This window comes from Choristoneura fumiferana, chromosome 17 (assembly GCF_025370935.1).
Source record: "Choristoneura fumiferana chromosome 17, NRCan_CFum_1, whole genome shotgun sequence".
NCBI lineage: Eukaryota > Metazoa > Arthropoda > Insecta > Lepidoptera > Tortricidae > Choristoneura > Choristoneura fumiferana.
The window spans coordinates 1,562,379-1,590,142 of record NC_133488.1 but is presented as its reverse complement, the minus strand read 5'-3'; the positions used below and the strand labels follow the sequence as shown (position 1 = coordinate 1,590,142).

The 27,764-nt window shown below is 38.8% G+C and overlaps 1 protein-coding gene across 1 annotated transcript in view; it reads right to left on the bottom strand.

The window, feature by feature from the left end:
* Nucleotides 1-2,855: 2,855 nt before the first annotated feature.
* The window catches only part of LOC141436681 (metabotropic glutamate receptor 2-like), a 62,910-nt gene continuing 38,001 nt past the window's right edge, over nucleotides 2,856-27,764 (bottom strand). Inside the window, exons 7-16 of the mRNA XM_074099690.1 lie at nucleotides 24,330-24,433; nucleotides 21,210-21,359; nucleotides 19,670-19,803; nucleotides 18,331-18,497; nucleotides 17,787-17,945; nucleotides 13,491-13,653; nucleotides 12,293-12,506; nucleotides 8,945-9,096; nucleotides 7,253-7,364; nucleotides 2,856-5,435 (exon numbers count right to left, since the gene is read on the bottom strand). Coding sequence (XP_073955791.1) covers nucleotides 5,263-5,435; nucleotides 7,253-7,364; nucleotides 8,945-9,096; nucleotides 12,293-12,506; nucleotides 13,491-13,653; nucleotides 17,787-17,945; nucleotides 18,331-18,497; nucleotides 19,670-19,803; nucleotides 21,210-21,359; nucleotides 24,330-24,433 — 1,528 coding nt within the window. The 3' untranslated portion in view covers nucleotides 2,856-5,262. The remainder of the gene's footprint in view (nucleotides 5,436-7,252; nucleotides 7,365-8,944; nucleotides 9,097-12,292; nucleotides 12,507-13,490; nucleotides 13,654-17,786; nucleotides 17,946-18,330; nucleotides 18,498-19,669; nucleotides 19,804-21,209; nucleotides 21,360-24,329; nucleotides 24,434-27,764) is intronic.

Sequence of the window (27,764 nt, the reverse complement as noted above, 5' to 3'; positions counted from 1 at the left end):
CAAACTTGTCCAATATGTTGCCGGAGTTTGTGTTTGATGGCATTTTGTTTGGGTAACAGCTGATATTGATAGTTATCACATGCTGTTATGTTTACGTAGCACGCTTATAAGCTAGAACGATATTAGAGATTTGGCAGCGCGGTGTTTTATATAAACTCGGCACTATTATCAGCGAGATAACGATTAAAGTGACACAAAAATTATCCGATACGGCAACGGCGTTGATGAATATAATATATCTATAAATGAATATTTGTCTCTATTTGTCGATCCCCGATTGATTGTTCATCTCTACCTAAAGTTTGACTGGCAGAGATCCCTTCTGGGATAAGGCTGCCTTGTTAGTTTGTACTTTTTTGTTTGTAACCTATATTATGTATTTCCTTTTTGTGCAAGAATTTTACTACATACTATGGCATGGTCGCGCCATTAGTTATTTTTTGACCACCAGATCTAATAACAAGTTTGTGATGGTTCTATCTTCTTTTCGGATACCTACCTAATTTTATTTAGTATCGTTTGGCATAAAATCATATCGCATAATCTTGCTTGGACTAACATCTATTCTTCTGTGGTGGGAGTAAGGGTGTAAGTTCTGTGTACAAACGTAATTTTATTTGATATACCGGGTGTGGCCTGTAATACGAGCAAATAATTAAAACATAGATCGTACCTACTCGTCAAACTAAACAACATTATTTCAGCGACTTTTAAAAATAATGTAGTCTTTGAATTTACCTTTTTTCACACAAATTATATACTGCAATCAATGTACGCCATCCTAGAACACAATTGACGTCACTTGTCACGCTACAAACATCAACCACATTGCTTTACATTGCTTCTTCGATTAAAAATTAAAAAACTTAGTAATTATTTTTAAAAGTCGCTTAACTAATGTTGATCATTTTGTCTAGTATGATCTTTGTTTTAATTATTTGCTCATATAACAAGCCACACCCGGTAACTTAAAGTAAAAAATAAACAAATGTGAAAACATCAACGCCCTTTATTTTCCATATATAGTTATTATATTAATTTATACCAGTTATAATCTGCGCGCACAAGTTGAGCTAAAGGCAGTAGTCACTAAGCCAATGAAAATTATGAAGGTCATCACAAAATCACAAATTATATTTAAAAAAAATTACAAGTGCTACATTATTTTGTGGAGATTACCTACGAACAAATAATATCTATTATAGTATACTATCTATAATAATATTATGCACTGCACTGCACATTCACTTTCAAAAACAATGTGTTTTGTGATAGCCTGTAACTATTGAAGTATATGGGACAGTAAAAATTGATTACTATTTTATTTGTTCTCAAACTAAGCACATCTTGTACATGGGCAACGGATCATTATATGAAACATGCTTGTGTCCACAAACACTCCTTTTCTTTGCAAAGTCCAAAAAGGATTTTATTCTTATTTATACTAAAATTATGACGGACGATATGTTTTGTAACGTATTTAAGTGAGCATAAGGAGTAAATAAATATTTTTTTTTTGTTCTAGATTTCACAAGATTAATAGTGTCGTAATAGTGTCATTATTATTTTATAATAATACAGAATCGCCAGAATTAGAAGTGAAATCACTTCACTTAGCTACCGCTTGAGATTAAAACACTTAAATTCATGGTCAAGGAAAGTCTGTATCTGTTTTTGTATAAGTAACGTTTGTTCTAATTATATCAAGTTACTGTTATGTCAATCTCGAAACAAATATTTTGTTGTTAAAAATATATGAAAAATTAAACTCAGTGCCTACTGTCTTGGCTCAGAGCTCAACTCGAGCGCGCGTTTAATCTAATGATCTAGATATTATATTTACTTACAATTTACTATACACATATTTGAGTATCAATAAATCTTATTAAGGTTGAACATTTATATACAATTATCACTATTCGTCTTCTGTTATAGATATATTTACATTCCTTGGTAATATTATATTTACATATTTTTTACACTGTTGATATGATATAAAAATTGTAATATTTACAACATTATCGTTATTTTATGAGAATAAGTTAAATTTGGAAGCGTGTTTTTATATTATATGATAATCTTTTATTTTTACGTTTTATTATAGGAAATATAAAATGTTTAGGAATAGTGAAATTAAAAATTCTTATTGAGAATGTCAATTGCGAATGTAAAAAATGTATTTATCCATATAATTAGAACAGTAGGAAAGTGCCTACCTACCTTACACTAATAAAATGGACACTATTTAGTAAACTATATAAATATAGATCAGAAATAACATAAGATTTATATGTAGATAGACAGTATTTTTTTATAAAATATGCCATAACAGATTAATACATTAAAATTTCTTCGACGCCACCACTTGCTATAAAATTTCTCTGACTTCAAACTTAAACAATAATAATTAACGATATGCAACATAACAACCAATCGGATATTAATAACTAACTACCAATGGCGCTCATTTTGACCAATCAGAATTAGGGTAAAGTTCACACAGATTCTGGGAACCAATCGTCTTCAAGACTCTAGCCTCCGTATTAGTTAGATAGATACCGATGATATTCCTTATATAAGTACAGTAATGTTAGTTAAGTACCGTCAGCCACAAAGATATAAATACAGCCAAAGTGCAAAAAATATGTATACACGACCTTAATGTTCAGGCAATAAAATCCTCCTAAGCCGTGGTGGCCTAGTGGTTTGACCAATCGCCTCTCAAACAGAGGGTCGTGGGTTCAAACCCCGGCTCGCACCTCTGAGTTTTTCCAAATTCATGTGCGGAATTACATTTGAAATTTACCACGAGCTTTGCGGTGAAGGAAAACATCGTGAGGAAACCTGCACAAACCCGCGAAGCACTGGGCCCGCGTGGGAACTATAGCCCAAGCCCTCTTGTTCTGAGAGGAGGCCTGTGCCCAGCAGTGGGACGTATATAGGCTGGGATGATGATGATGATGAATAAAATCCTCTATACATATTTTTGGCACTTCAAATGTATGTCTATTTTAGTTGCTGACTGTTGTACATTATGTGTACGCTATTATAAACCATACACTAACTTAAGCTGTTCTAGTATCGTGACGTCCGTCTGACAAGTTAGACATTTGCGTCACGTTTGTGCTTGGGGTTCACTATTATGTTGCAGAAAATCGAATGTTATAATTTCGTTTCACATAACAACCTTGAGCAGAATCATCATAAAATATCACCGAATTACTTTTTGCATATATTTTTTCGCATACTATCATATCTCATAATTTTGGAAAGCAGAATATTAACATGGCATAATATCGATGAGAATAATATAAATATGTCGAAATAGTTATTACGCCGAAAGATATATCTCATAGTATTTAGTTTGCTTAAGAATTAAAAGCAGAATAAATTTTAATAAACTTTACTTGCAATTAAATTACGGTTATTTTTTAGCCTAACCCTTATTGGGAGAAGTAAGATTCTGGCGCTTTGCTGGACGCTGCCGCGGCAGGCTCGCTCCGCTCGCTCGGCTCGCGCGCTGTTGTGGCCGTAGTTTCTGACCTAACCCAACCCTACTTATGTAGCTGCTGTTTTGTTCTGGCGGTACGCCTGCTGCTTCTACAGCAAGCTTATTTTTCTGGTTTTAATTTTACCTTAGCTCATTTTTATGATAGCTGTTTGTTCCTTTAACCATGTATGCCAAGTTAAGGTCAGCACTATTGGAAATTCCGTGAAAATACTATTGTTTTGTCCAAACTAGTATTTCGCTATGCCATTGGGGCCCTAGTGAGAAAGGGGTTAATTCTGCAGAAGTTAAACAGCTGATTTCTACTTAAACCCCTTTACACATAAAATAGAAAATAGCTGTGTAATTTCTGCAGACTTAACCCCTTTTTCACTAGGGCCCCATCATTATGCCATATAAAAATCGGCGATACTATTTTTCTGTAATTTAATATTCTGCAGTAGTATATTCGGCGATAACAGTGTTCTGTAATTTAATATTCTGAGAAATGACTATTATTCGAACTGATAATTATGCAAAGTATCATTCGGCTAAAGAAAATTATGAGATACCAGTCATGCGAAGTGTTTTTTTATTATTCGACTGGATGGCAAACGAGCAAGTGGGTCTCCCGATGGTAAGAGATCACCACCGCCCATAAACATCTGCAACACCAGGGGTATTGCATATGCGTTGCCAACCTAGAGGCCTAAGATAGGATACCTCAAGTGCCAGTAATTTCACCGGCTGTCTTACTCTACACGCCGAAACACAACAGTGCAAGCACTGCTGCTCCACGGCAGGATTAGCGAGCAAGATGGTGGTAGCAATCCGAGTGGACCTTGCACAAGGTCCTACCACCTGCTGTATAACGGAGAAACGATATTATGCACGATAAAGGGAACCCTATGATTGGATATTTAACTATATGAGCCAATCGCAAGTAAGACTATAACATCAAATGGACCTCTCGATATAAACGCCATTTAGCGATATTTCACCTGTCATGAAGCTTTTTTTCGGGGTTTCTTTTTCTAGGGTTCCCTACCTCAAAACTAAAAACGGAATCCTTGTATGATCACTTTTCTGTCTGTCTGTCGGTCTACACTCTGCAAAAATCCCTTCTCGTACGCGAACAGAAAATCAATAGCGTACTTTCCATTGTCATAGAAACAGGAACTTAAATGGTATGTGAAGGTAGCTCTTAGCACAACCAATAAGAAAAATCTGAAAACCTAATTGTTTTATATCTGTTGGTCTATCTCAGTAGCCAACTAAAATTATTCCAATTTGCGTACAATTTGCTTAGGACAAAGGGTTCCGTTATCACTGAATATTCATAGGTATCACCTACAAATTTGTACGAAACTCTCGGTGCTCGAGCCAAACTCGCACTTGGCCTGTTCTTTAATTGATACAGCTCATGCAAATTCGAACATATTAAATACAGGATGTAGATCATATATATGTCTAATGACATTTGAATCTAATGAACGGTGAATCATTAAAAAATGTTCTGTAGAGAAACTTATTACTGTCCAGTAAATATAGCAGAGAAAGTTCCAATTTCAAAAAGGGTTTAATACATAGATACTTTAGAATATAGACATTTAGGTGTGTCTTTGACTGGATACTCCATAGAACCTAAATTACGATCATTATTATACAATGACCGGTTTCCTTTCCCTTAGTTTACACGAACACGATCTCCTCTTTAATACCACGTTATTATTATACCTAGGATCTTCATTTAACGATTTAGTTGATTCTCGTTGCTATAAAGCCTCAGCTTTTTTATTGATTACTTTAACATTACTAATCTTGTCATCTCTTTTCTTCCTTTCGTCTTTCTCTTCTTTGTCGTTGATCAGTTGACAGGACTGACCGTTGATCAGCTTTGAGAAGTCTGCTGGGTCGGTCTGTGTCTCCTTGTCCGCGCAGATCACCCCTGGAATCATTATGTTGATCATCATCAGGAGCCATATCTACATTATGCAGGTTTTTTTTGCATTGACTATTCTTACATTAACACCCAAACTTAGGGCTACCATTTCTCAAATCTAGCAGCCAGGACAAGAATCATGGACCCAGATTTTGGAGCGTAAAACCCTTGCATGCATTGCATGTGCATTGGAGGCAGCGCTAGCATAGCACGGTAGGTAGTTCAAGGCACTGCCTACCCTAGAATGAGAACTATCACGTATGAATTCGCCGCTAGACGCGCTAGTGTAGCGAGAGGTCTCTGAAATGTCAAATGTCTCTGTTTTCGGGTGAGCTACGCGGGTTTATTTATAATTAGAATAATTTTGTGACTATTTTGCAATACCTACATGAAATGAATTATGGCAAATGTACGTTACGGGGCAGTAAATGTCTGTGTTTTGAGACAGTTTTGTCGTTCGGAATCCTTTGTCCTGACGCAACACGTGGTATGCAGGGCATGCTCGATATTTTTATGGTACGGTTTTAAGGTATTAAATGTGATTTAAATATTTTTTTCTTTTCACACCCTTATTCTTCTACGTATCTCCTCATTTCTGATTCGATCCCGTAGAGAAACCCCAAGCATATGTGTGACAGAAAGGAATGGTGGAAAACCCGGACTACAAATAAATAAATGGGGTTGTTCAATGAAAAAATCCTAAACATCTGCTGTACATTTTCAGCTTCATCTGCATTTATGTACAGGTCGATTTACGAGAGCTGGCCTGACTGAATTAACGAAAGGGGTGCCCTTCGCAGTCTAAACTTTTTTGTCCTAAAATTATTTGGTCGAAATTGTTTGGTATAATATTGTATGATAATACTTCTTTTTTTCCATAAAGATTTTTTTGCATAGGTACCTACATATTTTTTTACGTAAAGCACTTTTGGTCTAAAATTGTTGAGTCTTCAATTTTATTTACTAAAATGCTAAATCCATAATCAGTGATCGTACTTTCTCTAGCATTTTCGGTTCAGTGCTAGGGTTGTCAGTAGTGCCCAATATTAAATTGTTTGAACCAAGAATCAAATAAAATCAAAAATAAAAATAAAATAGCGTATTAAACAAACCGGAAATACAAAAATATTCTTAGAGCATGTAGAGCCCAACCCAATATGCATAAAGGGTTAATTTATTATAAGAAAATGTAACACAGTTGCAATAAATCCTTATCTCAGGTTATAGTTCATATTTATGATTAGGAATTGATATACTAACTATATATTAGCATAGACAGTATAATGCGTAGGTAATGGATATAACTGATTAAACACAATGGAGAAACTGGGTTACAGTAATAAATCTTATACTTACACAATTATAATACTGACTAAGTAAAAAAAAATGTGTTTCATTTTCAATGACAACATAATATTTACATAATTTTAAACGTCAATCATATTATACACGTTGACAACCCTAGGTTGCTGTCGTGTGTCACTTGACGTCATCGCACCAAAAATGCTAGAAAAAGTACGGTCACTGCCCATAATATTGTTAGATTTGATTATTATTTAGACTAATATTCAATGTCCTAAAATTAAAATACCGACAGTATTTAAGGTTTTTGAAAATAATAAAAGAATGAATGTTACTTCGACAGGCGGCATTTTTGTAGCATAATGACATTTTCATATTTGTGTGAAGTGTATTCAAATGACAGACAGATATTTTCTTTCACTCATTCAATCTATTCGAGTCAACTCTTGGGAATCGACCTGTTAGAACTATGAGTACTGGACAGTTAAAAAAATGTACAAAATAATAATGTGGTTCCTTACGTTTGCTCTGAGAGCGTGGAAGCGCGTGCGTGGGCGGCGGCTTGCGGCTGTAGCGCACCGGCATTATGCTCTGGCGCACATTACGCTCCGGCCGGATCAGGATTATGTACAGCTGGAGTACAACAAACACTGATATACATACATCTAAAAGTCATCACCCATATCCCTGGACAAATTTGACGTTTGACTACTACTGAGTAATATGGAGCCGAAACTTGGACGCTCACGCAGAAGGTCATACACAAGCTGCAAGTCACGCAAAGGGCGATGGAGCGGCGATGTTGGGCATATCTCTCCGTGACAGGTTCCGAATACGGAGATTCGGAGACGAACATAGCTCCGATATAGCCAGGGTAATCACCCAAAGGAATGGAAGTGGCTGACACATATACCGCAGGAGTGATGGAAGATGGGGAAGGCCGTGATGAGTGGAGACCCAAACCGGGCGGAGAACGTTGGTAGACAGGAGATGAGGTGGACCGATGACTGGTCAAAGTGGCAAGGTGCTGGATGAGGAGAGCACTAGACCGAGATGAGTGGCGAGCAATGCAGGATGCTACACTCAGCATTGGGTGGCTATGGGCTGAGAAGAGAGTAATAATATCCCTTTTTTTCAAATTTACGTTGTGTTACAAATAATAGGCCGGAACACTAGGCGCTGCGGCTCGGCTGCCGGCGCGCGGTTACTCTAGCGGCCTGCAAAGAGATTTCATACAACTTTGCCGGTCGCTAGCCGGCAATGCGACCGTCGTTTGTTTCAACGCGCGCTCTGCAGCCCTTGTCCGCCTATCTGCTTGGTTGGCAAGGCAACCCCCTACTTCCCGGCCTTTACAGTAATGCACTAATATTGACATGTTCAAAACTGTCCAGGGATAAAAAAACCCTAGGTATTTTTGATGAGTGTATTCTTTCTCTCTCTCTTGGCTTGTCTTCACGCTCAATGAGTGTATCATGTCTTGAAATTTACAGTGCGTTGGTATCAACTGTAATGCTGTAAATTTGTATTGATGAAAAAATCTCTACGTCATCACAAAGTCCTCTTACAAGGATCCTGGTTCTTGATGGTTAGGAAGAAGGTTACTTTTTTATTGGGTTGAGTCACTTAAGGTCCAAAGATACTAGGTCCTTGTTTTTGTTTACGTGATTGGAAGAAAGTTCAACAACCAACCAACTGGGGTAAGTATACTTGTCGTGTGTGCCTTTTCAGTCACGAGTGCAAGTGTCGTCGTGATACTACTTGAATCACCTGTAAAAGACTACGAATAAATAATAAGTCAGGAATAGGAACTGTGTTAGAAAAATGGCAAACCAATCCCAGCTTTGTTTCTGAATTTTAACCAATCAACAGCACGTCTATTTGCAACCTCAAAAATGATTCGTATTTGAATCATAAGTCGTTTTGGTATAAAGTATGGCCACTTTTTGTGTAGACTTTAATAATAATAATATTCATTTATTTCAAGTAACATGACTCATAGAAAAAACCAAAGAAAAAGAGAAAAAAATACATCATAGAAACAAAATACACTTGATTAATAAATAAATTGCAGTGTCACATTATATTAAAAAAAAAAAAAACACTAAAAGTTAATTGAAATCATTATCATGTCAACAGAACAGAACTTTGCTCTGAGTTACGCTTCCTGACTTATTATTTATTTGTAGGTAAAAGATGTCTATTATTATTATTACCTTGGGCGAGAACAGGCAGACGAGAGTGACGCTGGCGCTGAGAGAGATGGTGACAGCCATGCTCGTCACTCGCAGCGGCACGTGGCTCGCCGTGCCGAAGTAGAGCGGGACGAATGCGAGCCAGATCACGCACGTCGTGTACATCGTGAAGCCTGGAACAGTGGATGAATCCTGGTAATCTACATGGGAAAGTTTGTGATTGTTTGAGTGGGTGGGTGAGTGAGTAAGTGAGTGAGTGAGTGAGTGGGTGAGTGAGTGGGTGAGTGAGTGAGTGGGTGAGTGGGTGAGTGAATGATTGCTCGGATTTGTTTCTTTTTTTTTCGAGCCTTAAGTACACCTGTGTGACTGCCTAGCCTTATTGGGGACTCCGTGGCCAAATTCATCAAATCCTTTTTCTTATACCCCGATTCTCTGGGTACAAAGGATTGCTTGATGAACCTGTAAATTCGTATTGCATCTTCCGATACCGAAGTTTCAAATCAGACAAATACGTCTTACGGCTATTCTTAGTCAGTCAGTACATACTCCATCAAAAAATGTACTAAGTGCTCAATCCTTATTCCGTGCACATTGGGGATTGAACAACTTTCTTCCAATATGAACATTCATTTAACGTAACATTTGCGAATACAATGTACAATGTACAATGTACAATATACACATGTACAATGTATTTTCGTTTCTTTTTAAAATCTCAATATACTTAGAAAGATGCAATTTTAATTGAGTATTCTTAATAAAACAACATCATGTCAGCCGCAAGACGTCCACAGCTGGACATATGCCTCCCCCAAGGCTCTCCACTCAGACCGGTCTTGTGCTTTCCGCATCCAACGCGATCCCGCGATCTTAACCAGAGGCTGTATTGCCTAACGTTTCTGACGCTCGCGATCGCAATAAAAAAAAAGACAGATTTCGTATACAAAAATATTTTTTCATTTGATTGCGGCGTTTACGGCCTCAGGTCGTCGCTCCATCTTGTTGGAGGCCTACTGACAGCTCTTAATTCATAATTAATTTATTGCATTTTATGGGTTTTACAAGATTTTATATTAATACAACATAAATGGCAACAATGATGCAATTATTGCGTATTCAGTAAAGTTCCTGTTTCAATGTGACGTCTCTCGATGAGAGCGAAACATAGATGTCGCTAGTGCTGCTGCTTAAGTAGCGTAGTAGAAATAAGCAACCTGAGATGAGATGTATGAATAGGAAAAATTCGTGTCTAGATTCCTGTCCAGCGGTGGTGTAGGGGTTATAGCACGCAGCACGGATTGCTGAGGACCTGGGTTCGATACCCAGCGCTGGTCTCTTTTTCTGGTTTTTCTGTGCATCCATGTCTCAGTTTGTATTTTCGATATGTTCCTGTTTCAATTCAAGTTCAAGAACAAAATGATTGTAGTAACATATAAAATCCAAGCCGCACTCGTAGTAGGTAACAGTGTAGGATCTCATTGTTCGACATCTATTGTCACGGAACAATGCATCTGGAGATATATTGACATAGGGCCGATGACGGTGTAATCAAGTTATCGACGGGTGTGACTCGAGAGTAATTAACATGTACAATGGCGAGTGCTTTTGTTACAGCGGGTTTTGGGTCTAGGATTGAGGACGCTTATGGATTGATTTAGCGGAATGTAGGTCAAGTTTTGGCCTTTAGTCAAGGTATAATTTTATTGAGAGAGTGAAAACGGGTCCGTACAATTTAATGAGAAATGTATATTGTATAAATCTTTATCCAAATCCAAACTAATATATAAATGCGTAAGTAACTTTGTCTGACCGTCTGTCTGATACCTTTAACATCTAAACTGCTGAACGGGTTTTTATGCAATTTGGTGAAGCAAGGGAAGGTTGAGAAGGAGGCCAAGCGGATGATTCAGCTGGACTGGGCAGCATTCGGAAAATTACGTCAAGTTTTCTCGTCATCCACAACCGCAATGTCAGAAAACAAAAGTTTTCAACCAGTGCGTCCTACCCGTCATGACATACGAAGCTGAAACGTGGACACTCACAGTACGGCTAATCCACCACTTCAAGGTCGCTCAGCGAGCTATGGAACGAGCTATGCTCGGAGTTTCTCTGAAAGATAGAATCCGCAATGAGGCTATCTGACACAGAACTAAGGTCATCGACATAGCTCAGAGAAATAACAAGTTGAAGTGGCAGTAGGCTGGTCATATCTTTCGAAGAACCGACAACCGCTGGAGTAGGTAAACGAGTTCTTGAGTGGAGAGCGCGTCTTGGCAAACGTAGTGTAGGGTGCCCTCCGGCCAGGTGGAGTGACGATTTGCGAAAGGCTGCTGGTAGAAGCTAGATGCGTCTAGCCGAGGACATGGCGCTCTTTGGGGGAGGCCTATGTCCAGCAGTGGACTGCTATAGGCTGATAATGATGATGAAAGGAAGGTTCGGTCTGGGAAGGACATAATTGCGGGATAGCGCTAAACGAATTCATCGCAGACGGAGTTGCGGACAAAAGCTAGTCGTACTTACATGAAACACATTAAAAAAAAAACAGATTTGATAACAGACTTCAAAAAAAAGGAGGTTCTCAGTTTGAACTGTATGTATGCATGTTGGTCAGTGATTATCTCGCATTTAGCTGAACTGATTTGTACCAACAGAAAAGTATTGTTACATTTAGGACAAGATTTTAGCCGACTTAAAAAAACGGAACTGTTATAAAACAATGTAACTAAGCCGAGTGTTTGGGCTTAATGGAATCGTTATGAGGATTTACTTTGGCAACAAATCAGTAAAAAGAAAGAAATATTGAAAATTTTAAATAAAAAGTAAAGTAAACACCAAAAAATTTTATAAAAAAATAATACCGACTACAAAAACAAGAAACGAAAACGGAACCCTTATAGTTTCGCCATGTCTGTCTGTCTGTCCGTCCACGGCTTGCTCAGGGACTATCAATGCTAGAAATCTGTAATTTTGCACGCAAAATGATATAATAAAAATGTGAGATTAGGCCATTTTTATGTCTTTGATTTGTCAAGATGGCCAACATAACGCGTCTAATCCGTCTATACTATGCCGTCTATCAGCAGCTCAACAACTAGCAGACTGCTAGCAAGCGTTTATGAATCATACTTCTTGACAACCGTCTAACAAGCTTAATCAGTCTGCTAAGTAACAGACCGATCAAACCTCAATTAAGGATTTTTATGAATAAGGCTGTAAGTGGATAGGCTCGCATGGATGGATAGAATATTGCACATAAATTCTGAAACATTCAGAGTAAAGCTCTGGCTCGAACCCACTACTCATTGCTTGAGCGGCATTAGGCTACCATGACTTATAGATACGGGACAATAAAAAGAGGCAAATGCTCACCTATATGCTTGCTCTCGTTGAAAGCTTCTGGTATCTTCCTCGTGAGAACCGCATAAACTGTACATACGAGGATGAGCACGATGGGGTAGAAGAATGCGATCATATATGATGCATCCACGTATGAGTCACATACGAGCATGTTGTCCTCGCGGGTGGGGTAGTGGAACATGGCCCGGGCGGGGGCTACGATCATCCATACTACGACTATCAGCACCTGTGAAAGAAATGGTATAATGTCATTTGGGCAAAATATTTTTCGCCTAATTTTACTTCCCAAATATAACGCAGTAGTTTTATTTCCTAAACACGTCTTTAGTACCTATAGTTACAGTTTGCATTTTATTTATTTGATCGGATTATTGGCATAATTTTACTTCGTCAAGTTTTATTAAGAAAAACGTTAACTTATTGATTAAGCAAATATTTTCTATTAGCTAATAGGTAATATTAAAAAAAATATTTCCTCAAATAGTCACTTTGCATTAGTTCCTTACTTAACTTTTGAACAGCAGGGAGCGAGCAAAACTTGCTGAGGCAACGACTCAGATAGGTTGGGTGAGATTAGAAGACTAGATTTAATTTTCGGGGTAATTCAGTTAAAGTTAATGTTATGTCAAACGTCACATGGGGGTTTTCAGAAAAATGTACCCATTTTGCCTTAATTATCCTTAATTTTCCATACAAAATTTATTAGTCAGTTGTGTGACGGTCCATACAACATACGTATGTAACTGTTTCACAAAACTGACAATCTAAAGTGGTACACTTTTTTATTGCTTAAATCGATAGTGCTCGTTATTCTGAATAGGAATAACCCAAAATTTGTTAGGTTTAGGGGTTTCACCATACATTGATTAGCGTTAATGGTTCTCCGTCTATTCAAACAAAACAAATAGAGACGGCATCACATTTAACCGTCAGTTAAAACTAATCATTGGATGGTGAAACAGCCCCTTAAAGTACTATCTAACATCCAAAACTAAAACTATATATAAACTAAACTAATGTTACAAAATAAAAAAACGTCAACCAAATTTTCTGCCTCAGGCATTGACCCCGAGTCACTGGCAGCATTACCTCTCTGAACTTATCTAATCGTCTGCTTTTGGCCTCAGGCGACCCCAGGGCTGGCACTTACCTCTCGCAAAGATTAGGTTTAAAGTACAGGGTACACTTTTTTCTGATAATGCCCATATACCTGTATAGAGACAAGACCAGCGCATATGGCCAGCTGCGAGCTTGGGGAGATCAGGATCGGTCGCTTGGCGGAGTGCTTGCTCGCGTTGAAGATGCGAGAGATGCGGTTGGTCTTCGTGAGCAAGGCCGCGTAGACCACCGTGAAACAGAAGCCGGTGCCGAACCTGGAAGCGGTACAAGTTGGATGGTAAACTTTGACCATGAAAATACCGGGTGTGGCCTGTAATACGAGCAAAAAATTAAAACATAGATCGTCCTCGTCAAACTGAACAACATTATTTGAGCGACTTTTAAAAATAATTTCATACAAGTTAAATACTTACTGCTATCAATTTACGCCATCCTAGAATACAACTGACGTCGCCTGTCATGCTACAAACATCAAGCATTTCGCTTTACATTGCTTCTTCGAATAAACTTAAAAGTGTATTAAAAATTAAAAAATAATTATTTTTAAAATTCGCTGAACTAATGTTGTTCAGTTTGAGGAGTATGATCTATGTTTTCATATTACAGGCCACACCCGGTATGACTCACTCATATTTAACGTAATAACCTAACAAACAAAAGGTTGGAAAACCCCCGACTTTGTCACTTCAAAGTTCAATATCTCAAAAACGGCTGAACCGATTTTGATAAAACATGTCTAAGAACCATTGCTAAAAATCCTGCTTTCAAATAAAAATAAACCGCATTCAAATCAGTCCACCCGTTTAAGAGCTACGGTGCCACAGACAGACACAACCCTCTTTTTGCGTCGGGGGTTAAAAACCGGACAGCTCACGTCTTCACGTCACTCAAGAGCAAACGAGACTTGGTGGCTGGTTCTGTTCCGTGCGCGTGTTGCAGCAGCCGCCAAGTCGCATTGCTCCGAGAAGAAGTCTAGGATTTAAGCTAGAAGCACGCTGACGCCGGAGGCGGAGCGGTGCGGCGCCGCGCGGAGGCGTTACCGGTTGTAATATCCGAGCTATCATTAAAGAGGCCACACAGAACACCGCGTCACGCTTATTTCCCGCGTGGTATTCTATGTGGCCTCTTTCATGTTAGCTCGAATATTACAACCGGTACCGCCTCCGCTCTCTATAGGTTTCAAGCTTTAGCCAGGAACATATCGAGCTAAACTCGATTTAATCCTTTTCCAGGCCCCACTAATTTAGATACGCAGGTATGCTACTACAAAATGAATCATAGTTTTGTACTGCGTTTACCGTACAGTCAGCAAAAAAAGCATGTATTAAAAATTAATTTATAACAAACTTGTTGACAGAGTAAACATAGAAACTCATCATTTTCTCAGCTCCATGGCATTGTACACCTGAATAATTATTTAAACATGATCGCGTGATCCTAAAGAGGTTTTCTTTTCCATTTTAAACTACGGAATTCTAAAATACGCATTCTCCATCCAGCTCTCGAGAACAGTTTTCTTACGTCAACTCGTTAAAATGTAGGAGACCCGGAAAGTCGGAGCTTATATCACTTTTCTGGCCCTATCCTATATATAATAATTTGAGTTGACAGCGGTGAAATTTATGGCTTATAACTTATAACGAACAGTATAAAGTATGCTTTTGGATGACGTGTATTAATTTTTTGTACATTTTACGTATAGCATACTAGAATAGTTAGGTTTAAAATTTATGAGAGGTTATTTATTTATTTAGGAGAACAACAGCGTTACAATTCATCTTAATTCTAATTTGGAAGTGATACGTAAGGCCAATAACAGTTACACTCGTACAATACAATTGTTAGCTTAGGCTGAGTGACCCTGAATGTGCAAATAGACCTTAATCTAATAGACAATAGTTATTTGTGTCACAAGGGAGCAAAATGGTGTATTTACGGCGAGGGCGTACATTGAATCCAGAATGTAGCGAAGGATTCTGCAATAGAATCCTGAGCGTAGCGAGGGATTCTAAAGTAGAATCCTGAGCGTAATGAGGGATTCAAGTGTTAACGCACAAGATGAAAATAATTTTGCTCCCGAGTGGCTCATACAATTTTTCACACCGAGCATTAAGAAACTTGAAAAAAAGTAATTCTTAATATTATTAAAGAACAACCAGCATTGAAAATGGCGTAGCTTTACAAATATCAACTTCAAAAAATGGCATTTGCAATAAAACACTTAGAAAAGCCTTGACCAGAAAACTTGCACTTTGCTCCCTCTCGTCAGGGAGGAAAAGTTACTTTTCCGAAGGAGAGGTGTGAAAACTTAATTTTAATTCACATGTGTGACCAGTGTGACTATATGTGTGTGTGTGTGTGTGTGTGTGTATGTTTGTGCTTGCTTCGGGTTATTTATGTGGTTTGTATTTTTTTTAATGAAACGTATTTTTTTAACTAACTAACAAAATTAAAATTGCCAGCAATGTACAGCAAAGTAAATTGACAAGTAATAATCAAAGTATCTACCGGCTGTCATTTAGACTTGCTGGTAATTATACTTAATTTTGTTAGAAAGTAAACAAAGTCTGAATTTTAGTTTATTAATTAAATTAATGTCATTGGCTGCGGGTAACACGCTGTATAAGCAAACACAATTGACAAATGTGGACAGATGGACGGACGGAACGACGAACAGTAGCGACAGTAAAACGGGCGTGTAGAGATCAAAGTCAATTAGTATAACCCCGAGCTAAGTGCTAACCCAGGGTTAAATAGTGTCAAAATGTATGGAACAGTCATCAATAACACAGGGTAAAAGATTAACCCCCTTATTCATAAAAGTTAGAGCCTCCTTGAAGGCTCCTTGAAGGCCCGATGCTAAAAAACATGATTCATAAACGTCTGTTAGCGCTAATCAGTCGATCAAGGCTCTGCTAAAGTTAGAGGACCGTAGACCCTCCTTTATCTTCCTGCTAAGTCACAAAATGGCCGCCACAAGTTTGAACAGCTGACTGACAAGAGCAAAAAACCATACCGAAGATATTTATAGTGAAGGCAGGGCTACGCAAAGATTAAAAAAAAAACAGGAAAATTTATTTTCAGGAATTTGTATTTAAAAATCCTCTAAATTAGCAACAATAAATTAACAATATGAAATAAAAATTAGGATGATTAATGCGGATCGGAAATGGCGGGAAAACAAACATCTCGCTTTTTATTTTTTTTCCTGCTAATTTGCTGTCACTGCTGTCAATTTTTTTTTAATTATCGATTAGGCCATTTTTTGTCTTTGATTTGTCAAGGTGGCCAACATAACGCGTCTAATCCGTCTATCAGCAGCTCAACAACTAGCAGACTGCTAGCAAGCGTTTATGAATCATACTTCTTGACAACCGTCTAACAAGCTTAATCAGTCTGCTAAGTAACAGACCGATCAAACCTCAATTAAGGATTTTTTATGAATAAGGCTGTTAGAGTCTGGCTAATGAAAGATGTACCTGCAAAAACGCGGCAAATTCAAAAAAATTGCAGATGGTATCACCATAGAATAAGTAATAGTTCAAGTACAGAAGGTTCTCTGCTATACCAAAGTGACGTTTAGGCATAAGAAGAAAAAGTGAATACTTATTAAGAGAATTTGCAGGTGGTAGGACCTTGTGCAAGGTCCGCCCGGATTGCTACCACCATCTTGCTCGCTAATCCTGCCGTGAAGCAGCAGTGCTGGCACTGTTGTGTTTCGGCGTGGAGAGTAAGACAGCCGGTGAAATTACTGGCACTTGAGGTATCCCATCTTAGGCCTCTAGGTTGGCAACGCATCTGCAATACCCCTGGTGTTGCAGATGTTTATGGGCGGTGGTCATCTCTTACCATCAGGAGACCCACTTGCTCGTTTGCCATACAGTTAAATAATAAAAAAAAGAACCACAATTGTATTAACCAGTTTTGAAAGGAAAAATTAGTATCAAAATATTTTGCCATGCCCACTAACCTACAAATTCGGTCATCGCATCTAAGCACTTTTTTCTGTTAGATCAAGGCTTCCCTATCTGCTTGTTTTTGTTTGAATTTGCTTATCATGGTAAAAATAATCTGTCGCACACCACTTTTCATTGTTTTACCCATATTTCAGCTCTCAAACTCTTTTTTAACACAAGAAGGTACTAAACTCAACAAATCACAGAATATAATAGTACAAGGTCAAGTGTCTGTTCTCTTATATTCTTTGATCTCCTTGCCCATGACATTTGAATAATGTTGCCATTCAAATAATAGCTGGGTTCAGCTTTCATTAGCCAAACTATAACTTTTCAACCTCAGACCATGCAAGCGGCCCTAATAAGGTTCCGTTTGTCATACATCGGTCACTGAACCCTAACACAGACTTGTCTAATAAAAAAAATATTACCTCTGTATCGAGCACAGGATGTCTGTAGGTCGAAAGACGAGAGCGAAGGTGACGAGGTAGCACATGAGAATGCCGGCGAGCAGGACGTAAGATAGTTCCCTCCCGCTCGCGCGCACGACCGGCGTCGAGCTGTGCCGAAACCACACGCCGCAGACAAAACTAAGAGCAAAAGGAAAATTATTTATTAGCAAGAGACTGGAATTTTCAGGATAACTTTAAGCTTTTAAATTATGCGTGTTTTCGAGTTGTTGACTGTAGTGCCTACACGAAACATAAGGTAAGTTTGTAATGTGTAGGGCGGGCGGCTGCGAGGTTTTTTCAAAATTGAACACTTACCTAATATACGTAATTCAAAATCATACAATTTCCAGAAGGGTAGGCAGTAGGTAGCCCACATACGCCCTGGGTACGCGCATGGGACCAACTATCACAACACTATAAAAATGTCGACCCGTTTCGAACTCTCCACGAGTTCATCCTCAATGCTATACTTGAGTATATTATGAGTATAATCAGTATGTCATCAAAACTCAAAATTACTCACGAAGTCAGCAATATGCCCACAGAAGAGAAGGACATGGCCCCAATGGCCCAGGCGGAGTCTGGTCGCAGGTAGGCCTCCGGTATGGGCATGCAGTGGGTCCTGGTGGGGTCCGGGAGGGTGCCCCGTCGGCACACTATGCAGGCTGTCTCCACGTACGGTGAACGGATCTGATGGAGACATTGAATGTGCAGTGTGGTCTCCAAAAAATGCAGTCCTCTAGGAAATTTAAACCATGTTGTATACAATGTGAGGTATTTTCTTATCTCCAAAGCGTGTAGCTGGGTTAAGCGAGAAAATTATCTTTCTTTTTCCGGATTATTAACCTTAATAATATGCGTATGTGCTTTCACCAAATGTTAACCCTCAAATGCTTGACGTGATTTTTGAGAAAATCGCACTAAAAGGATTTTTTTACCTAGCTACGAGTTTCTACTGATTCGATTGCTTTATAATTTCGATATGTTGTATTCGTATAAACATATAATTAAAGTCGTTTTCTAAAATAGAATGAAATATTTATCTTTAAACATGGTGAGACGATAATATTTTCTTTTACCACTGTATACAGTTATACCTATGTTTAACAAATAAAATACTTTGACTTTGACTTTGACTTTGAAAAAATATTCTTAATATTTGAGTAGAAGCTTAAAAAAATACATAGGTACTCGTATATTTGCGAGATGGCGACGGCGAGCAGATTTAGGTATTTCAGTTCTCTGACGTTTCGCACAATTATTTTTTCCGAACTCACGATTTTCTCTGAAACCATATTTTTTCGGAACCTTCATAAAACAAACCTAACCTAACCTACAGCGTGATCTATAAAAGCACAAAAAAATACACTGAGATTTTTTTTGAGTTTCGGAGAAAATTGAAGCTTGGGAGATTAAACACTGGCCCTGACGAAGTGCCAAATTCGAAGTTCGTATGTTGCCGTCCCGCTGACGCTTATACTGTTTGATACAAGAGTGGGAGGGACGGCACGATACGAACTTCGATTGTCGAATTTCGTAGTAGCCCATCTGGACCTACTGTTGTAATAGACTGTAACGCCAAACGGACCTCTTGCCAATCCAAACATCGCCATCGCCATCTAGTGATATTTGTCTGTCGGAAAACTCTTTCCTCTCACTAAGTTCTGTGGTCTTAAGGCGCGTATCCATTAGAGCAGCCTCAGGCCGAGCACCGCGAGCCGAGCCATATTTTGTTGGTTTTTTGGCCGTGCTCAAAGGAGCCTCAGTCTGAGCCGTGCCTTTGGCAGCGTCTCCACTTGCGCGGCCACGGAGCGAGGCAGCCGCTCGGCCCGAGGCTGCCTCTAGTGGATACGCGGCTTTACCTCGTACTGCGTGCAGTTGAAGCAGTGCCAGCAGCAGCTCTCCCCCTCGACGTACTGCTTGGCTTGGCCTAACTCGCACTCGGCGCTGCAAACCGACTCCGGAGGACGCCGGGAGTCCCATTTGAATTGGATCTCTGTGGAAAATGTATCTGATTTAAAATGAGGGTATATGTGACTAGAGATGGGCATTACTCTGACTCTTATGTACTTACATGTACTCACAAACTCGCTTATATAAATACTAGAGTTTACCCGCGGCTTCGCACGCGTAACTATTCAATCTGGTAGTTACAATGGAAATTCCGGGATTTTACAAAATTCCCCTGGGAATTCCAAAAATTTATATCGTAGTCTTCATTGAGGTTGTTTTAAGAACAACTGTCCAAAATTTCAAGACTCTAAGCCCAGCGGTAGCATTGTCAAAGTTTTATCCGATCTCGTGGGAATATCGGGATGAAAAGTAGCCTATATGTTATTTCAGACATCTAGCTATCTACGTACCAAATTTCATCTAAATGCATCCATCCATTTTAGCGTGAAGGGGTAACAAACATACTCACTCACTCACTCACAAACTTCTGCATTTATAATATTAGTAGGATAAGTAGAATAATAGAAAGCAGGTACTTAAGTGCTTATTCTTTAACATTTGTACCAAGGCCAAACCATTAAATAAGCTTAAAGAGGCAAGCATTTTACAGTAGTGCATTTCTGCAACGCTGAAGTTCCCTGCCTTATTAATACTGCACATTGAAAGAAAACAATCTGTTACTGCACGTTGAAAGGATCCCTGTGTTCCCGCAAATTGAATTAAAGTATCTGGTTTCCGCAAATCGAATTACCTGCGTTCCTCGCCACAGTCTCACGTTTAAAAAAACGTTTTATTGGAAGCGTTGTCAAGTTTTCTCAATAAGGATATCTGTGGCAGGCTACTTAGGTCACTCAATAAGTTTTGAGATGCTTGAAATTTAAAACAGAACACATCAGTGTTTTATGTTTTAAAAAGCAAATTTAGAAATAGAACGCAATAAGCCATTTTCTCAATTGAAAAAAAAATTTGTGGTCCGTCTGACACACACACACAAATCACACAAACCCACACTACACTGATGCGTTTCAAACTTACTAAGGGTTTGAGCTTACTAAGGTTGACAACTAATTGATTAATAATTTATTGTTTACTAGCTTAAGCCCGCGACTTCGTCTGCGCGGACCTAGGTTATCGCGCGGTGGCGCCCTCTACCGGAAATAAAAGGTATCCTATGTTGATCCTTGGGGTTCAAAATACCTATATACCAAATTTCATCAAAATCGGTTTCCTGTGGTTTCGACGTGAAAGCGTAACAGACAGACAGACAGACAGACAGACAGAGTTACTTTTCGCATTTATAATATTATATATAATATATAAATATATAATATATAATATATAAGTAGGGATTTTGTAACATGTTGTATGTTAACATCGCAGGTGTAACCACGCCAAAATTCGAGCGTAATTTTGGCAAAGTGTGCTGAAACTCTTTGAGCAAAGTCTTACCATTCAGGTCCAGCTTCAGCTCCCCATCCAGGTATTCCCCGACCTTGAGCCAGCGGAACACCCCTCGGGACACCTGCTTGAAGTGGAGGATGTTGTAGCGCGCTGGACCGTCCCCGTTGGCGTCAAAGCGGAACTCGTCGCCGCTGAGACCTGCAGTAGATAACAGCATTAGAGTTACTTATTATTATTATTATTTCGTACGGTCAAGGACTTTAATTGACAAGATTAAATTTTTTTGACACCTTAAAATTACTACAGGAATCGAAAGAGTTTTGCCTCCTGAACACGGAAAAATATTTATTATAATTTATTTCTCAATACTACCACAGAATAGATATGTTTCCTTTGCCTTTTTTTACCAGAAAAATGACATTTTTAATTTGACATTGATATTTACACTTCAAAGATAACGAAACACCGACGTGTTAGTGTTATTAATTCAAATAAGATTTTAGCAGAGATTCGCGCTGTCATCGTTAATCCACCATTACCTCTCATATTTCGTTTTCTAGATTTTTTTTACCGTACAATGGCAAAACCTACTAGGCACTGGCAAAATTGTCCTCCAATGGACAGAGCCATATTTTTCTAAAAATCAAATCTAATCTAATATTTTAGCAGCCGGTAGTTGTGATCAAAATGGATAGACCTGAATGGGAAGCTGAAGTATATACCCCTCCGAAATATACCAACAATTGAGAAAACGTGTGAACTTCTAGAGACCATTATTATCCTGAATGGACTACACTTATCTATTACGTATTATAACTACCTGTTTCTACGAGAATTATCAAATTTTTAACAGTCAACACAGCCGGCCAACAGCCAGACAAATCCACACACCCGCCGCCAGCCAGCCGGTGCCGGTGAGATTACTGGCACTTGCGGTGTCTATGGGTGGTGGTGATCTCTTACCATCAGGAGACCTACTTGCCTCTTTTGCCATACAGTCGAATAAAAAAAGTCAAATGTTTAATCATAACAAATACCTATCCCAATTCACAAATCAAACATAGTGCTGCATGCCAAACTTTTTCACCACTGTAATCAGTTAATTGTAGCTATGTCTACCGGGTGTGGCCTGTAATACGAGCAAAAAATATGCATAGATCGTCCTCGTCAAACTAAAAAATATTAGTTCAGCGACTTTGAAAAATAATGAAGTCTTTGAATTTTCCTTCTTTCAAACAAATTAAATAATGCTCTCATTGTACGCTATCCTAGAACACAAGTAACGTCGCCTGTCACACACAGATTACTAATATGTAGCTAGCTGCTGTCACAGTACAAATATCAAGCATTTTGCTTTACATTGCTTCTTCGAATAAACTTAAGTGTAATAAAAAAAAAACTAATTATTTTTTAAGTCGCTGAACTAAATGTTGTTCAGTTTGTTGTTGTTTTTTAGAAAAATATGGCGCTGTCCATTGGAGGACAATTCTGCCAGTGTCCAGTAGGTCCTGCCGTTGTACGGTAAAAAAATTATAGAAAACGAAATATGAGACGCAATGGTGGATGAACGATGACAGCGCGAAAAAAAACGTTGTTCAGTTTGAGGAGTATGATCTATGTTTAAATGATTTGCTCATATTACAGACCGGTTACGTTAGTACTATTATATATTCTATAATCACTTTGACTTTTTTCACATGACACTACGCAAAAATCGCAAAATACACATCAAGTACAAATAATGGAGGTAAATCATGATCCTAGCAACAATTTTAATAATGTTTTATTGCCCAAGTACCTACACAAAAAATATTAAAGCATTTCTGAGAGCGTTTAACTTAGAATTGGCATAAATTAAATTTGCCGTCGGTACGCCTTCACTCGTAGCCATGGTAACAAAGCCTTAGGAAAGGTTGTGATAAGTTTTTTTTCGAGGCAGCGGTGATTTTTGGAGTTCTACTGGTTTTTCATCAGAACAACAACATCAACATTTCAGCTTATATACGTCCCACTACTGGGAACAGGCCTCCTAAGATTTGAACCCACGGTCCTCTGTTTGAGAAGCCGCAGGTCTAACCACTAGGCCACCACGATTCTCCATGTCTAACCTCTAGACCACTATGGCTCTGCAACACACGTGCACGTGCACGTGCACGTAAATAGCGCCATGACAGGCAGGTAAGCCGAGTACTGCCTTTTCGCAACGTAACGTTTGGCAACCTGTTTCATTTCGCAACTTTTCATTTCGCAAACTCTAAAACTGTAAATATTTCAGGATTTATTTCAGGGCCATCGTGTAGAACCATTTAGTTTTATAAAAATCCTGAAATATTCACAGTTTCAGAAATATCAAACAGTTGGGAAATGAAAAGTTGCGAAATGAAACAGGTTGCCAAACGTTATTCGCCGAAACATTAGTAAACCGCAGTAAGCAGTTGATATTATTTATTGTATAAACTGGTATTAAGTAATTATATTTTTTAACTACTCAAGCGACTAGTACCCGCTGCCGGCTGCTGGCTGTCGGTAGACCTCCAACAAGATGGAGCGACGACTTGGTTAAGATCGCGGGATCGCGGTGGACGCGGAAAGCACAAAACCGGTCTGAATGGAGAGCCTTGGGGGAGGCCTATGTCCAGCAGTGGACGTCTTTCGGCTGACATGATGATGATGAAGCGACTAGTGATTGCTAAATGAGCGTTTGTCAAGTAAATTTTTGTAAAATGATACATTTGTGCACTAACACGTTCATTTATTTGACGAATGTAAAATAATAACCCCATGAAAAATATTAATGTGAAGCCAAAGTCATGCCGAGTTAGCCTGGGATGTAATTCAAGTTCATGGCTTGACTTGGTTTGTTTTTATCAACAAACCAAATTTTAGAATAATAACAGTCAAATTACGCCACAAGCGATCGTAGACATGAACTTGGCTCTCATTACACATTTGTGTTTTTTGACCTACATTCATGAAATTTAGGTTTGTACCTAGACGAGCTAAGGGGCAGCCGTATGTCAGCCAGGTAGTCAAAGGTAGCTCGAAATAGTTCATGTAAACATACACGCGACTGCGTCACCAGTTCCTCTTCTTTGAACTTGGCTGGACACTCGACCGCGTGTCTAGATTTGCATTTTTTTTTTGGTGAGACGTTATTGAACAACTTACCGGTAAAGTTTACCTTCCGCAAGTATCGCAGCAGCTCTGACCCGCTGGCTGGCTTCATGGCATCACACAGTCCTGGTCTCCCGCACACAGCCGCGTGCATGTCTCTGTAACAAACACACACACATTTATACAAATAGTCGGCAAGACATCAGTGACTTCGGTGCGTGCGTCCATGGGCGGCGGGGGCCCGCATTCTCGTATGTCAATTTACTTACATAAGATCTCTTTGTATGTACGAACTTAAGTCTATGTTACTTGTAACACTTGTTTTGAGTGCAATAAACATTTTTATTATTAGGTATTATTATAATTCGGAGGAGGTGGTCCTTCGAGCAAAATGTCAGATTGCACCCTCCGCTGTGGCAAATATTAATGTAGGTAACTGCATACTTTCAGCATTACCCGACACTAGTAGCAACAATGTCCTAAATATAGCACAATGTAAATACGAACACGGAAATCGCAATAAATTACAGGTAAGCGAGAACAAATACAGGAGAGCGGTAATAACGTAATGGAATAAAAACATGCTCGTTAGCGGAACGAGTTTGTTTACTGATGTTTGCGATCATTTACGATTCGATAATGAAACTGTATGTACTGGAAACAAAGAGAGAGAGAGAGAGAGAGAGAGAAACAGTAGGTGGTAGGACCTTGTGCAAGGTCCGCCCGGATTGCTACCACCATCTTGCTCGCTAATCCTGACGTGAAGTAGCAGTGCTTGCACTGTTGTGTTTCGGCGTGGAGAGTAAGTAACTCCCGGTGAAATTACTGGCACTTGAGATATCCCATCTTAAGCCTCTAGGTTGGCAACGCATCTGTAATACCCCTGGTGTTGCAGATGTTTATGGGCGGTGGTGATCTCCTACCATCAGGAGACCCACTTGCTCGTTTGCCATCCAGTCGAATAAAAAAAATTTATTTACACATATTCGATACACATAAAAATACATTAGATGGAAAGAATAAAAATAACATCGAATAGTATAAAGTGGGCCCCACTCAGCATAATGTTACGGCAAGCCGCAACGCCGTTTTTCAGTGGGAACCAAAGTGGGATACAAAGGTCAGAAGTACATACGTAATGAGATGTGAAATGCATGATTATGTTCCTCCGTTATGCTTTATAACCCCTTACGCAAAAAGAGACTTAAAAATACTAGTACATACTATATACAGGTATAATGTATGTATGTAGGTATGTATGTAAACTCTTTATTGTACAAAAGAAAAGAAACAAAATACAATTGACTTGTAGCACTTTTAAGCTACCAATTTTACAGCAATATCTAAAATTATAAAATTAAAAAACCAAAAACCCGACTGCCTTAAAAAAACTATAAATAGAACATAAATGTAAAAGATGTAGACGTGTAAAGGTCTACAAGTTGCATCTGATTCACGTGCACATCATCATCATCATCATCCCAGCCTATATACGTCCCACTGCTGGGCACAGGCCTCCTCTCAGAACAAGAGGGCTTGGGCCATAGTTCCCACGCGGGCCCAGTGCGGATTGGGAACTTCACACGCACCATTGAATCGCTTCGCAGGTTTGTGCAGGTTTCCTCACGATGTTTTCCTTCACCGCAAAGCTCGTGGTAAATTTCAAATGTAATTCCGCACATGAATTTCGAAAAACGCAGAGGTGCGAGCCGGGGTTTGAACCCACGACCCTCTGCTTGAGAGGCGATAAGTCAAACCACTAGGCCACCACGGCTTCTCAAACCACTAGGCCACCACGTGCACATGCGAAGGGTTAATAAAGTTCTCTTAGTTTAATTCAGTAACCTTTATCTTACTGCCTTCTCAATAGGGTAACAAATAAATCATCCAACACTACAAAATTACGCTTTATGCCCTAACTACATTATGTTCCTACAATAACCTTTAACATAACTCAGACAGCGCTACCGCAAACTGTTACCGTAAACTGCTACAACTTTGCCCTCTGGCCCAACATTGCCTGATTTGATTTAGAGTCGATAATTTAGCACTCATATAGGTTTTAAACTTTTATCTACACGGGAGTTATTATTACGGGGGGATACAAGTTTAAAACCTAAAGGATGCTGAGTTATCGACTCTAAATCGAATCAGGCAATGTTGGGGCCAAAGGGCAAAGTTGTAGCAGTTTACGGTACGCACTACAATTACAACTCGAAGTCGAAGACATAATTGCTTTAAAATACCCTCGTTTAAATATATTTGTTTATTAATTCAATTCAAGGGTTAGCCCTTTTATGAGCACTTTCCGATTGTAATCCTGGAGGGATAATTTCGGGGCTGGATTAACATTAGGTAATTAAAACTAGTTGAAAAGCGTTAGACCGCGCTCGTGCGATCTGGTTTTAGGATTAATAATTTGTTTGTGAAGGAATTTTGGGAGATTTAAGTTACGGAATGTTAGGACGGATATACGATGGGTTCGTTATCCTCCTGCTCACGTCAAATTCGATTATTATAATTTGAAACTTAGGGGCTGTTTCACCATCCATTGATTACTGTCAACTGACGGTTAAATGTGATGCCGTCTCTATTTGTGTTGAAACTTCATTGTACTGGCCATCAGATATTGTGTTTTTGCTTGACATTGATTTGATTTGTTGATAGACTTCAATACAAATTTGGTTCTGAGAATATTTGTTTCATTAGGTTATGGGAATTTTACAAATATTCCTTTTGTTTCATTAATTTGTTTTGTTCGAATAGACGGAGACGGCATCACATTTAACCGACAGTTAACACTAATCAATGGATGGTGAAACAGCCCCTTAATATCAATTAGTAAAAGATGCAATTTAGAACATTTAAGCTCTCGACTGTACCTAACTGTGGCCATCAATAGTATCCACAGGCTGTATTGTTTTGGATGAGGAACAGCTGTCACTGTTTACTATGTAAATTTAGACGACCAGATGGCCTAGTGGTTAGAGAACCTGACTACGAAGCTTGAGGCCCGGGTTCGATTCCCGTGTCGGGGCAGATATTTGTATGAAAAATACGAATGTATGTTCTCGGGTCTTGGGTGTTTACTATGTATTTAAGTATGTATCTATCTATATAATTATACTTATCCGTTGCTTAGTACCCATAACACAAGCTTTGCTAAGCTTACTTTGGGACTAGGTCAATTGGTGTGAATTGTCCCGTGATATTTATTTATTTATAAATTATACTTGGTGCGTGTCATATTTCTGCTTGCTTATTAGTTTATAAGAACCATCGCTAGAAAACTTGCTTTCAAATAAAAAAACCGCATTCAAATCGGTCCACCCGTTTTAGAGCTACGGTGCCACAGACAGACACACATAGCGTTCAAACTTATAACACCCCTCTTTTTGCGTCGGGGGTAAAAAGTGAAGCTAGTAGACAAACGCAGTTCCTACAAGCGTCATTAAGGGAGTTCGTGATGTTGCGTTCTTGTAAGATTGT